Genomic DNA, 14,560 nt, shown 5'->3' with positions numbered 1-14,560 from the left:
ACCCCCTGGGATTAGGAGGCAGCGGAACACGAACCTGCATAAATCCCGACTCAAAATGACAGCTCATCTACAGCAGAGTGAGATGGTAACATCTGATAGCAAGCAGGGAAAAAATAAAACTGAAAACCTGGTTTTGTTGCACCTTATGGTGCTCCATAAGGTGCATCAGATAAACACCATTTATCACTGATCCCCTAGCTGGCCTCGGAGCTGAGCCCGGCCAGTTCAGCTAAAATATGTCTATGCCACAACAACCCAGCAACTGGTACTAAAGGCGGATGTGTTTTTCAACAAATTTACTTTTTTTAAATAAAAAAAAACATACTCCACTCAGTGCTTTCCAGTGAGAAGCACAACCCTGAAGCTGTTTTGGTGATTTTTTTAAAATGACACACATATCAAGAGCAATCCATCTAAAACTTCTGGGCTGCCATTACATCACAGCCTAACAGTGGTCAGGACTGCCTGGTACTGCTCCACACTGGTTCAGATCTTATTCAACAGACCAGGACTACTTTCTGTAATTTGGAAACTATAAATCTTAGCAAAGATCAAATGTGAGATTTCTTAAGGGAACTTTTTCAGGTCAATTTTAATTGACATCTCTAACTCAGATCTTTCCAGCAGCCATTGTACAGTGCATACAGTCGTAAACTTCCAAACTTCTAACTATGAAGTGGGCAGAGTTCTGCTATGGTTGGTTGGTAACGGAGCAGTACTCACCGGCTGTGATATCATTACTGGAATGTTTTAAAAATGGCTCAGTTTCTAGACACTAAAAAAAACACTTTTACAAATGGCTGCATGGTTATTTTTTAGCACTTGGACTGTTTCTAGAAGCAGTAGAGACCCAAATGGAAGTACAACAACATATACAAAGTGAATTTTGCATAATAGGACAAAAAACCAGGCATAGATCAGTAGTAAGCAGCAGGCACAAAAGAAGAAAGTTCTTCTTTCTCAAGCAAGAACTTGAGAAAAAAAAAAGTAGATTGGAGCCTAAAGCCGTTTGGTTGCAGCTTCTGAAGGACAGCGATACGTCTGACAATAATAAAGCTAACATACTTCTGACTTTAGTGTGTTTTTTGTGTGTTTTTGTTACAGACAAAAATACATTGATTTGTCGATTTGTGGATAAAACATTAATACTATTCATTAAATACATTAACCCATTAAAATACACAACTTAGTCCATGTACAGTCTCATTAGAAATGTTCAGTGGGATCCAGAGGTCTAGAAACAATAAGTGCATTCAATTAAGGAATTAGTGCATATCACCATTACTTTCAATAGGTTAATGTTGTAATGGTGTATGTAGCGGCTTTACAAAGAAAAAGCCATCGGGCAGCTTCAGCACATCCAAAGCGCTGCTGCAGGCTCCTTGCTTTGCTTTACAAGGTGCAACATCAAAGATACAGTTTGTAAGTGCAAACACAAAGTAAGCCTCAACGCCCAGGGCCGCCACCACTACGAGCTTAGAAATGAGTAGTGACCAGTTAACACAGAGCACGCCACCCTGAAGCTAAATCATATTCCAAGGATGAATATTCAACATATCCTAAACTGTGATACGGATTGCAACACAGCCATGACACACGGACATGGAGAGCCTGAGGGACGTCAAGATGAACTATTAACAGTCCTAAAGTCAAAATAAATTAGAATAATTATTGTTCTTTCCCTTAAATGATTACATTAACAGACAGTCTTGATTTGGAGGGATTGGTTCACGTTTTTAAGAGCATAAAGAGCAGAAACTGGCACTTGTATGCCATACATTACTGAAAAAAAAATAAAACCTAAGATCAATGTGAAAAAAAGTTTTTTTTTAAAAACATTTCAGATTTAAGATTATATAGAACTACTGACAACAGTAAGGATAAATTATCCCCAAATACACCAGACGTGAAGGAAAATTAATTGTTTTGTTCAGCTGGTTTAAGAGATAAGGTTCAAGATACATTTATCAGACCAGAAGTCGTCCATGTGCTGCAAACACAGCCCACATGATAAGGGCCAGAACAGAGGCAACCCAGGCTGAACAACAGCCGTATCACAGGAGACTGCTTGGATACGATCTCTGATAGGCCGCTCCTTTTCAGCCGTCATGCATGACCACTCTGCATGCTAATAATACAGTCAGGCAACTGGATTGACTTCCACTGGCGCTGATGTTCACACTGGATGCAGGAGATGGTTATGACGACGGAAAATTAAATTGATTTCACAACAAGTTTAGTCTGAAAACACATTAGACAATCAGAAACCTATCCAATCATGAGTTCAGATCAATTATACAGACCGGTATCTGGTCCTAGATATGACACAATGCAGATAAAATCAGGTTATAATGCCAGCTGGTAAAAAGTTACCCAAAGAAGTACAAGTGATTCAACAGAGTCATTTTCTTTCCAGCAGTCTTGCATTCAGGTCAAAAACGTGATGACAGCACCAAAGAAGAGCATCACAGCACGGACAGAAAGGTCATTCAAAAACAAAGACACACCTTTGAAGACCGTGTGCAGATTTTGGACATGGAAGGCAGATAGTTTAAGAGAAGAGTGAAAAAAGTCAGTGAAATGTAATACATAAAAAGAGCTTTAGATCGCTCCAGCAGTTCTCCTGGTGTCTCAAACTGCAGGAACGGTCAGATGAACATCTTAAAATCAGGTCGTGCCAAGCCCTCCACCTTCCATCTCCACCCAACCATCACTGGTGGATAAGAGACAAGTGTACTTTTCCGGTGACTGACCCAAACCTGAAGGGGGGTCAAGCCACCTCTTTTCCAGTTCAGAACCACACTTTGATTTATCCAAGAAGTGAAGCGTGTCACTGCAGCCGATGGCTGCCTTGGACACCAAATGCCAACATGTGGTTGTCTGGAGGTCAGATGAACGATTTACACACTCAAGATGTCAGAAATTCTCCAGGTAGATTTGGACAGAATCATTGCAATATCTCTGCACACTTGCTCCCTGAACAGGTGGATGCAGAAGAACAGAACACTCCTGCTAGAAAACTGAGCGTTTGATGAATTTTATATGCAACTTTTGTGCTTTAAGATTTGCAGCAACCACCACCATCCCGTTATATATGGACTGTAAGACCGCTTTAAGATATTTGAAAGGATTTCTTCGACAAAGGAACATCCTGTGCTTTTATAACTCATGAAAGAGCAAGCAATCTCAGATGAATTCTCGCTGCAGCTCAAATGATGCATTTTAGATCTCGAGATGCTATTAATGTTTGGCTGAAACAAGTGAACCGTTCACACAATGATCATTTAAGATTGAAACAAAGGAAAGCGAGACGTGTCTGACTTTCAAAGACACAAAATGCCATCTGCTCAACAATGCCAGCCCTGAGGGGAAGTAGTGTTGGGATAGTGGCAGTCTATAAATAACACCGCGTCTCGTACTGAGAGGAAAGAAAGCTGGATCATCGACGCAATTTCTATTCCCAATAAAACCTGTTCTTGTAGTTCTGCAGGCAGTTCAGTGGAGGACATGGACATCACACTGGGATTCTGTTACACAGTAATGGAGTCGATCATCACCTTGGGCATCCTCGCCAGACTTGGCAGCCTCACTTAGAGAGCTCAGCAGAAAAGTGAAAAAGAGCCACAATGTGCTGTGAGCTGGAGCAGCAGGTGTCACAATGCTGGAAAATCTGGTGGATTTGGGCCGGAGGATTTGATCCAGCAAAGTCCCGGCAAGCTTCTAAATCTCAAACATTAGCTGGTATAACTAACTAAGCAGCGCAGAAGCACGAGAGCGTATCGACATTTGCGCTGCACTGGAAACACCAGCAAGATCTCGCACTGTGTTTTAGTCGTGTAAATTATAATTTGAGCGCATTACTTAAGTGGTAATCACTTCAGCTGTAAACCGTCCAGACAGGTTTGGCGAGAACTAAAGCATTAACATGTTGAAAGTCATTTCAACATGTTAGAGGATGTGTGGTGCTGTGGGCTTGTTGCTTTTCCAGTGGCCATGGGAACCTTGTTAAAAGGCACATGGCATCATGAACTCTGATATGCAAATATATTTGACATAACATTCTGGCGATCTGCTAGAAAACTGACAAAAGGTCATCATCAGGGGTAGAAGATGTCGGCCAGAGACCGCCTCTCTGTAGGCTTCAGCTTTTTAAAGTATAGATGATCAAGAGCTGCAGACCTACTGTCAGCAAAACAGGGCTGAAAATATTCCAAACAGCAGGGATGAAAATAATTGAGCCACCAGTAAAATTTGAAAAAAAATAAATAAATTTTGTAACTTGATAAATGTTTTTCCATTCATGGTGGGATTTTTACTCATTTTGGTGTGTGAGATTCTGCTGCTGCCATTGTCTCGCTGCTTTGGAATGCCTCATTTTCTGGCATCTCTCACTAAAATTATATTTAAATGAGGCTGCTTATTCAATATGTAATGGTCAAGCTTTTTATCGACCAACAGGTCCAGATTCAAACAGTTCTCTTGCAGAACCCATACCAACCTCTTTGTTTAAACTTATTTGCATCACTTATTTTAGCCGTTAAAATTAACTGCCCTGCCCTGAAAAAAATAAAATAAAATGTGCTGCGTACATTGTTGTAAAGATTTAAAGAAAAAGAAAAAAAACAGATTGAGAGACTTTTTTTTAAATGCACCAAAGCATCCATTCCAATTTATTAATGTAAATAATAGTCATAAAGTGCATTTTTCACACTTTAGAAACATTCAGCTCAATCCAAGACAAAGTGTTTATAGATTTTATTTAAAAGACTTGTTGTGTAAAGCATTTTTAACTAGATAAGTCATTGAAGTGTTTTGTTTTTTTCCTCTCGATCAGATGTGGAGGTGCTGCAAACTAACATGATGTTCTCACATGCAAACTTGGTGCTACTTGAGTGTTTCCGTCTAACAAGCTCAGCCTCCTCCTGTTTCTTTCCCTCCACACATTCACTTCTCTATAGGACTCCATCAGAGCTCGCACAATGAAAAATCACACACGGCCTTTATTCAAGCACTGATTAACATGCAAAGGCAGCTTGTCCTCATCTAACCGTCAGCAGAAATGAAACAGCCAGTTGAGTCATTTTGAAGTTCTGCAGGAACCACCAGAACCTTTAAAACTGTGATAAGGCAGGAATGGATAAAAGGGAAAAACATCTTTTATTCCATTTCAGATTCTCTTAACGTTTGCATTATGTTTTTTTATGATCCTAGGAAGAGTAGGACAAAAGAAATATCTGCAGCATTATTGCTTTGTCTGAGAGTTGTATCCATGTGAAAAGTAAATTCAATCCAATCATTCATATAGTCCAATTAGTCCTCGTTATTAAATCACTGCAGGAAAGTTCAGTTCATAACTCGAATCAGTTAAAAGCGTTTTCTAAGGGAAATCCAGCAGATTGAATCAAGTCATTGACTTGCAGCGTTCTCTTCTGGACGAACACAGCGAAGGTAGACAATCTCTCACAGTCATTAAATTTGCAGCTAACGCCTCATGCCAAGCATGCATGTAGCAGTAGTGGAGAGGAAAAACTTCCCTTTATCCATCCAACTAGCACTGAGTTTAGCTTCCATCCATCCAATATTCATCATTCATCCACCTCTGCTCAAAAATGGTTATTCAACCATCTATCAGTACATCTAGTCATCTGCTCACCCAACAAACCCCATCAGCCCACCATTAATCCACCCATCCACTAAACCATCCATCCATCGTCTGTTTGGCCATTGGAAAATATCTGCCAAAATAGACAATGGAGTTTTGTATTTAAATTTGAAAATTAATTCAAAAGGAAATTAAGAACTCTAATTTTGTGTCCAGAATAATGAGATGTCATTAAAATGTGGATAATCAGTTCCATTACACGTACTTAGTTTTAATCTGTTTGTGTTCTTTAACAAACTGTACGACTCCGACTACAACGCCATTACCATAAACTTGTTTGTGCATGAAAATCCAATCAACTTTAATGACCACACAGGGAAGCTGGTGGAATTTGGCTCCGGGATACGTTGGAGTCGCACTTTCCCCATCAACCATTTGTTGTGGCTGCAGCAAACGCGGAGGATGCCAATCTCATAAGCCACCGTTTTGCGCAAGATCTCACTCTATTTGTCAGAATGAAGCAAAGCAGAAGGAAGGCTCTGGAAATATTAAGATCTCCCCCTGCAAATATGTGGAACCACCACAGACTTTGATACCAAAGTCTGTCATTTCTCCGATGGCACTGAATGAATCCTTTCTCCAATAATATGTACATCAGTTCTCCACCTGCTACAGTGAACCTCCAGCTGACGCATATGTTGTCCAAACAGTTTTTTTTTTCCTGTATGGGTGACGCATTTAACTCATCAGAACCTCTCTCTCCTGTTCTGAACTTCCCAAGTTTATCCACACAGAAACCAGCTCAGAAAGCATGTCTGAATGCTAACAGACTATTCAGAAATGACAATTATACACAGTGCTTCGAGCAGAATCTATTAACACCAGCTGCGGACAGCAAAACACCAGTCAGCGTCTGGAGATGCAAACGCTGTTCATACAAGCCGAAAACAATTAAAAGTACAGTTTGGGTTGTACAGTGGGCACCGTTACCTCCAACCAATGAGAACTTAGTTTGAATTCCTGAACTAAACCAGAGAAAAGCATCTTCCTCTGCTGCTCTGAATTCACATTGATGTAGTTCATTACCTGCCATGGACTTTACCATCATCAAAACAAGATTTAAGTGAAAAGTTAATGCAACAATGGACATTGCAAAAACTTACTGAAACAATGAATGAGTGTTAGAGTCAAAGCTAAAGGCAATCCAACAAAACACTGGAGTAGGTCAGCCTTTTTCTTTAGTAGTGACTTTTTTTTTTTTGTCAGGCAGGATAGAAATCTAGATTATGAATTAGCTTAGCAGCGATAAAATAGCTACAAACAGATCAGGCTGTGTCTGGATATATTGATATTTTAAGTCAAAGTTACAAACCAGAAGGGATTTTATGGTTTTTAGGCAACTGTTCCAAAGCAGGCTTTCAATAGAAAGGCTTTGTCCAGGCCGCTACCTTGTGGAAGCAGGATTTCCATCACCCACTGGGACTATACCTCAGGTTGACCTTGGGTCCTTTGGACCAGAACCAGCCGGGCGAACCCAGCAATGAAAAACTCCCGTCAGATTAGCTGCTTCCAAGCAGAAATCAAATGGAAAAAACATTCCTTGCTCAAAAACTTCAAAGAATAGCAGCAAATTGGTAAATAAATGCATGAAGAAACCACCAGTTACACATTGGCACGGTGCCCTGCTCTGACGTGTGGGCGGGGAAGGAGCCTCCAACTGTTTTCTCACCGTTTACAAATAAACAAATCGTGCATTTCCATTTATTTGAATGCCAAGTGCCGTCTTGTTTGAGCCGTGTTCAACCAGGAGATAAACACTCCCTTATTATGTGTTAGCATTAAATTTGCATTATTATGTGTCATTTAAATATTAATGTTTCTGATGATTCTCTGGCAGCTCTTTTTCAGAGTCCCTAGTTTAAATACTTTCTGCCGATTTGGTTAGAAATGTTGGTCTAAATGAGAACCGAGGCGTCTGTGATTTCTTGCAGTTTTTGATTAATCAACTCATCTTAGGAAATATATGATGCAATAAGCAGCAACGTTCTGACGCTTTCAAAATATTCGATTTATAATATGTAGCTCGTGCGTGTCCTCGTTCCTATGCAGGAAAGTCTCGTTTCAGATTGTGTTCAAGCTCCTTTGAATGCAACACGACTTGCGGTGCGACTGCTGACCAAAGTTCAGAAGATCCAGGATCCGATTTTATTCTGAGAGTTAACCTAAAAAGCACCTTATAATTTTCCCTTGTTTGGCCACTTTTTTTTTCCAGCTCTCCAAGTCTAAAATAAGACAGTATTATTTTCACAGCGGCTTTGAACTCACCGCAGCAGTTAAACGTCCCAGATGTTGGCCATAAAGGAATTGTGCATTTTTCTCCCCTCTCTGAACATGCTGAGTTTGAGCCTCGTTCTGTGAAGGTTAGCGCCGCACTCAGAGTAAATACAGAGTTTTAAATCTGCAGCAGAGGGTCGTTAAATGAACTCCGGCATCTGCCGTTGCATCGATTAGCTCTTATCTCGGGAGTTTAGGCTGCGCAGGTCGGTTCCACATCAACACAGACGAAATGGCACAAAAACGCAGACAGACAGACAGACAGACATGTCGGGTCAGGTGGAGGGATAATTAATACAAGTGAGAAAATCCATTTCGAATGCAATTACTGTCAGAGGCAAAAAAAAACAAAACGCGGCGGGTCCCAAATAAAGGCCAGGAAGAACACAGCTCAGCTGCGCTTTTAGCATCCATCAAAAATAAAATTAAAATGTAATCTTACATTTAAAACATTTACCACCCATTTGAAAATATCCCATTAGTCATTGCAGTGGGTTCCTAAATGTTACCGCGCAGGAAAATGCTGAGTGAGTTTTAGGCCGGTTTTTTTTTTTGTTTTTGTTTTTTTTTTTTTGGCAGACGTGCCTGCATTCATTTTCCAGCAGCTGACAGCCCAAGACCCTAAACGGAAAAGAAACGGCAAAACCTCTCGACCTTTTCGCACACCGGCTCACTCAATCAAGACATCTCATTGCTAATAGAGCGTCATCAGCGATCCAGCAGCACACCTATAAGTTTCACCTTCAAGCAGGAGATTTCTTTTTTTATTTTAATTTTTTTTACGTCTTCCTGTGATTACACAGGAACACACTTCGGAGTACTTCAGGTCGTCCGCTGATCACCATGGATATGATGCGACTCCGACAAACACTCAGCTACTCTGAGGCAAGTCAGAGCATTTGTCCATGCCCACTTCTAAAATGATCTCTCATTCACTCTGGCAATAATTCAGTTATTTCCTGAGAGGTGCCGTGGCCCTGCATTCTAATATATGTGGCTATAGCCTCAAAATTCAATTATGGCCGAGTTGCATGAGAAACAGGAAATCAATAAATGTAATTAAATTGCTCGGCCCTCGAAAGAGCGCGATGCTGTCATTGCCCCTTCAATACACCCGGCTCTATCAAATCTATCAAACGACGGGATCAATTTATTTGAATATCTCTCCACTGCAACAGGACGCGGCCGAGGCACAGATGCCCAATTATCTCCTTGTTGGTTCCTTTTCTCCTTTCCCTCCAAGGTGGAGCGAATTGCAGGGGAGTCGGAATATCTCGGCAGGACCATGAATCACGTGGAAGAAAAAATAAAAATAAATAAAAATAAGAACACATCCAGTGTTCTCTCGTTACCGCAGCACCGTCTGCACAGCAGTGGCGCAGGGGGGAGACCCGAGATGCCAAGAAAAGCTGCTGATCTGACGATATGCAATACAGATATGGCGTCTTAAGAGGCATTTCTATTTTTATATTTGTGTGAAGACGATGAACTTTCACGCGGCAAAAGATCTTTTAGTTCAATTTCACCTTTCCGAGTCAACAACCAAGCCCGTTATCGCCACCTGGGGCTGCGGAGGGAAACTGCACGTCTCCGAGCGGCGCGCTGTGGTCCAGCCGACCCCAGAAACAGCTCGAAAACATGCTGACAGTAGAACTGTGTCAACACCGGGCCTGATGAGTCACGTTTGTGGAAATCAAATCCTTTCATCACAAACGCTTTACATTCAGTTACCGAGTTGCCACAAAACCACAAGGTCCAATCTTCCACGCGAGGCAGACTCTCATGAATAGAACCTTTCACACAAGACAGCAAAGGCAAAGAAAGCTGTAAACTAAAAATATGCAAGAGTTGTAGAAAGATGCAGCAAATGGCTAAGACATTAACTGTTGATTTTTTTATTTTTTTATTTTTTGAAGGTAAAGCTGCAGAGAACAGCCAGGTTTTCATTCAGCAGCTCCAGCTGATGTGACGTTGAGTTCAGATGTGGATGGCTGCCTCCATAAACTGACTCTGTGTCGCTGTGGCTAATTAGCAGGGACGCTCAATTTATTTGCAGCAAAATTGGTACCGGCTGGTGTTTGCTATTTTTTTGGCATATTTGTCCGGATGGGTAAAACTGGGCTGTAGTTTATTTTTCATATGGTTTCCATTCGAGTTTCTGGAGGGGGAGTGAGTCGACTCTGTTTGGTCATGTGACAGTGAGTGGTGTTGATATGGCTTCTCTGCTTCAGGAACAATCACTGTCAGCAGTGAGGCTTATTTTATGGTGTCAAAGTGGAAGAAAAATATGTAACACTGGTAAATCCACTTCCATTATCAGCAAGTAAATCTGTATATTACTTAGTTAGCTCAAAGCTAAACAAGCTAAATATTTAGCTAAATATTTAGTTTGAAGCTAAATATTTAGTTCATTAAATATTTAGCTTGATAATATTTAATTTGAAACGGATAAATGAATTAACAATATAACGAAAAACATGACTGAAAAACTTTATTTTTTCCTTATCCGACAATCTAACTGAAATTATTGCAAAAAGTTTTGACTGTGTAGCTTTACGGACGACTCCCCTTAGCATGGTGTCCTACAAAGCTTGTACCTACACCAGCTGGAAGACTTTGGACCAGTGAAGAAGACTCTCAATGAACAGAGACTAAAATATCAGCAGCAGGACATTTATTCAGTTCCTCCATTTCTGTTTAAAGCTGAACATGTTCTGACTGAATGCCACTAACAGCGGACAAAGGCCACCTAGGAACCGCAGACAAAACTTTGATTAAATTGATATTTCCGTCATGAAAAGCAACTCCGTCACAGCGCTCGCATTCAGCCTCATCCATTACCAGCAGTCACATGCTAGATAGGTCACAATAATCCAGTTTAGAACGATCAATAGGCCTTTCAAAAATGGTTCTTTACTGTACTAGAGTACCCAGAGAGAAGCCATCAACACAGAGGGAGAACACGCCAAGTAGAAACTGATCATGTTTGGGATTCAAACCCAGGACCTTCTCATTACAGGTCAACACGCTGCAGCTGAAATTCCTATGTAACTATCAGAGCAGTGTCGGTATAAACGCCTGTGTAGGTAAAACAAAAAATAATAATATTCACATATTTCACAGGAAAATAAGCAGCGTTGGGGTCAGAATGATCACAGGTTTTCTGCAGAGTTGGACTGAAGTACATGGGGCAGGAACTGTGACCCTGAAACCTGAGGTCAGAATAAACACCATGACGCCATTTAACATCCACTACATTCAACGCCGTCATCAAACCGCTCTTCCACTCACGAGTGACCCCTGGGGGTCCTCAAACTCCACTTGGAACCCTGAGCTGCAGTGAGAGGGGGGAGTGGGGTCGGTCCCCTGCACTATAACCATTGGAGCGCTGGGATTGGGTCCTATTGTATACACTGAATGAGCGCCGAGTCGCCCTCAATGGATGACGGATTTCTTTCCAACCGCCCAAACTGAAAACTGCAATCAAACCAGCCGGGAGCCGCAGAATCTGTGCGCAGTGGGGAAAAAAACGCGCTATCAAGTTCGAAAGTCTCAGTGCGGGAGGATAACTGAGAGCGGTTCGGATGCACAGAGGCGGTGAATTACTGTTGATCTGGACCGCAGGTACATGTAAACAGTAGCAGACTCAAACTGGCGCATTAAAAGGAATTTCTTTGTGCATAAATTAGAGAATAGCGCAATATAACATCGTCTAACCCAGCTGGAAACGAAGGGTCTAAGTGGTGGTCTGGCAAATCTAAAAAGGTGGATTTTTATTTTTTGGCTGTTAACCCCGAAACAAAGCCTCACCGTGAAAAGAGACCCACTCTCTGACACGCCGTCCGTGGCGCGTCACCGTACCAACAGAGCAGAGGGGCACTTTCTGGATAAAAAAAAAAGGTTGTTGCGCTGATTTTATATGTGCAGCTGAATGGACGGATTTTCAGGTTCGGGTGGACACGGTCCCCCTGCAGTCCCTGCCAGCATCCTCTCCCGCAAAACAACTCCGGCTCTCAAACTGCCGCGCACAACACCGACAGATTCCCTTCACACAGGACCACAAACCCACAAACTCAGAAGAAAATCATCCCCCAGATCTGGTCTGCGGCTACTTTTTAGTTTAAAAAAAATATTTATCGAAAATATGTCTGATACGAAAGTCTGCAGTCAGTCAGAATGAATACGTTTCTCTTTTCGCGCGTTGTACTTGATCTGCGCACAGACGGAAGACATTTCTCCTTCTAGAGAAACTTTTTTCGGGCGGTTGTGTTTGTGAAAGGCACGGCAGCCCCAGCAGCCCCATCAGCCCCAGCAGCCCCATCAGCCCCAGCAGCCCCAGCAGCCCCATCAGCCCCAGCAGCAGCAGCAGCAGCAGCAGCCTCCTCCTGCTCCCGTCCGGAGCCGGTGCTGTGGAGGCAGCCAGAGGATGCTGCTCTGCCTCCAATCAGCAGCTCTGCTGTGGGAAACAGCCCGGACTTAATCTCCTATTGTTAGAAATAAACAAGTGCTCTCACCTGCACAGCCGGTGAACAGCAGTCCCCAGAGGACGTCCCTTATCTGAAGCATTGTAATGTCTCACAGATATTCTCCTTGAAGATCAAGCGGAGAGCTTCTGGATGAACACAGAGCAGCCTCTGTGTGGCTTTTCTCTTTTATTTTCTTTTTCTTTTTTTTCCCCCAGAGATGTAAAACAGCAGCTGCAACAGGACGGGTTTTTGGTCCTTGTCGCTACCCGTGTTCGCGCCGCGGCACAGTGAGTGACAAGCAGCAGCAGCCGAAGCTCGCACCAACGCGCACACACACGCACTGAGCGGATACCAGCACGGATCACTCCGCCCGCCAGGATCCAGCCTCCCCCCCCCCCACCTCACACACACAGAGGGGGCGGGCCGAGCCGAGCCGAGCCGAAGCGGCTGCAGCATCCAAACGGGGCGCGCAGCGGCAGCAGATGGTCACAATGACGGCCTCTGTAATTCCACTTAATAAGATTAGGAATGTGCAAAGTTCTGCAAGATATGTGAAGTAATGAAGATTCAGAGCATTAAGGAACAAATGTGGAAAATTGAGTCTTTTTCGGTGTTTTGACAAGAACTGGGGGGGGGAAGGATAGTTTACAGGTCAACATTTCATGACTACTCCCAATTCTAGAAAGTCTGGAAAAGTGTCATATTGCTCCAAATCTGGATAAGTATGGATAGATCCAGATTTTTTTTTTCCTGTGTCCCATCTGGCAGTCTGGTCACATCAATTTTTCCACAATCTATCTGTTCCTGTGCCATCCATCTCTACAATAGCTGTCGAAGGTTGGCACCTTCCTGCAGCACAACGGCTGATCTTAGTGATCAAAACCACTCAGAAACATCCTCGACATGCAGTCAGGATTTTCTTTTTTTTTTTTATTGTTCAGTAATCCTGACATCCTGCATGTAGAACCTCGTCATCCTCATGCAGCACCAGCAGAAATAAGCAGACATTCACCCTCTACTTTAGACTCCAGTCTGGAGCCAAACTGAGCCGTCATCAGCAAACCTTTAGATTTTCACCTTTCACATGAAATACTCTCCGTTTTCCTTCAGCTGGTCAGCTGGCTCTCAGGGCTCAACCAAAACAAATTTACTCAACAGAAAACATGCTGACATTTCAAACTTTACCAATTTTCTCATCTAAAAATAACTACTCTGACTAAAGTCAGTATTTTTTTACTCTGCAAAACCTTCATCTATCGAGTGAAATGAGAGAAATATGGTCATTTCAAATCCTCTCTCGTTTAAAACGTTTTTGAACTTGTTTTTTTGTTGACCAATTTTCCATGTTGATTCTATCAGTAACAGAATAAAAGTCCTTGTCTTATATGTCCAGTTAACTCAATTGAAGGATAAAACTTCATGGAGTTTTACCTTTGTGATGAAGGACTTTTAAAAACTAATGAGTTATGAAAGCTGTATATTTTTAAAAGTAGCTGATATCCACTAAAATAGAAAATGCCACACAGCAGGAGCCCACTGTGTACATAAAGCTTCAGCATAAGATAAGATCCAATGTGGTGTAAAGCATTTACATTTCCCAAAACCTGGCCGCTTACGGTTCACTTTTTTAACAGTGCATTTGTCAGTGTCAACATAATGAATGTGGACTGTAAAAAAAAATAATAAAAAATTGTTTCCAGGAAACGGAGCAGGTTGCCTCCTGCTCACTCCTACCTCACATGGAGATCCTGTGGCAAAAAGATGTGGAAATCACGGTTCTCTAAAAACGAAGCGTGAGCCTCACCACATGTGTTGTGGCCTGAATCCACATTAATTTCCCGGTCAGCTACAAATCCACAGGGTCACTGGTTTAGATCGCCAGAGCCCAGGCTGTGCCTCCCTTTGACTTCACTCGACTGCCTCCAGTGAGTGTGAGCAGACAAAAAGACAAAAAAAAAAAAAAACAGAAGAGATTTTTAAAATCGCCCTGTTGTGCTCGTTATCAGGTCGTCCATGGAGATCATGTACAGTATGTTCATGTCAGAAGGTTACAGGCTTCCCTTTGACTCTGTGTGTGTATCTAGAGGACACCTTCTATGCACGTTTGCAAAACAGAAATTCCAATGCAAGTAATGAATGGACTGTTCAGGGTGACGGT

At 42.2% G+C, this 14,560-nt stretch overlaps 1 protein-coding gene across 10 annotated transcripts in view; it reads right to left on the bottom strand.

Annotated features, from left to right (window-relative positions):
• Positions 1 to 12,775, bottom strand: part of ncam1a (neural cell adhesion molecule 1a) — a 289,625-nt gene extending 276,850 nt beyond the window's left edge. For 3 of the 10 annotated variants that reach the window (XM_008428582.3, XM_081615779.1, XM_008428583.3), the window contains exon 1: positions 12,451 to 12,774. In XM_008428582.3, the coding sequence (XP_008426804.1) occupies positions 12,451 to 12,502 (52 nt within the window). In that variant the 5' untranslated portion in view covers positions 12,503 to 12,774. Of the gene's footprint in view, positions 1 to 12,450 lie in introns of all 10 variants that reach the window. The other 7 variants (XM_008428576.3, XM_008428580.3, XM_081615780.1 and 4 more) reach the window with 6 other exon arrangements.
• Positions 12,776 to 14,560: the final 1,785 nt, after the last annotated feature.

The sequence above is a fragment of the Poecilia reticulata genome, chromosome 14 (genome assembly GCF_904066995.2).
Source record: "Poecilia reticulata chromosome 14, P_reticulata-male-v2, whole genome shotgun sequence".
In the NCBI taxonomy this organism is placed as follows: domain Eukaryota; kingdom Metazoa; phylum Chordata; class Actinopteri; order Cyprinodontiformes; family Poeciliidae; genus Poecilia; species Poecilia reticulata.
The sequence above is the reverse complement of the archived record's forward strand: the minus strand, read 5'-3'. Positions and strand labels throughout refer to the sequence as shown.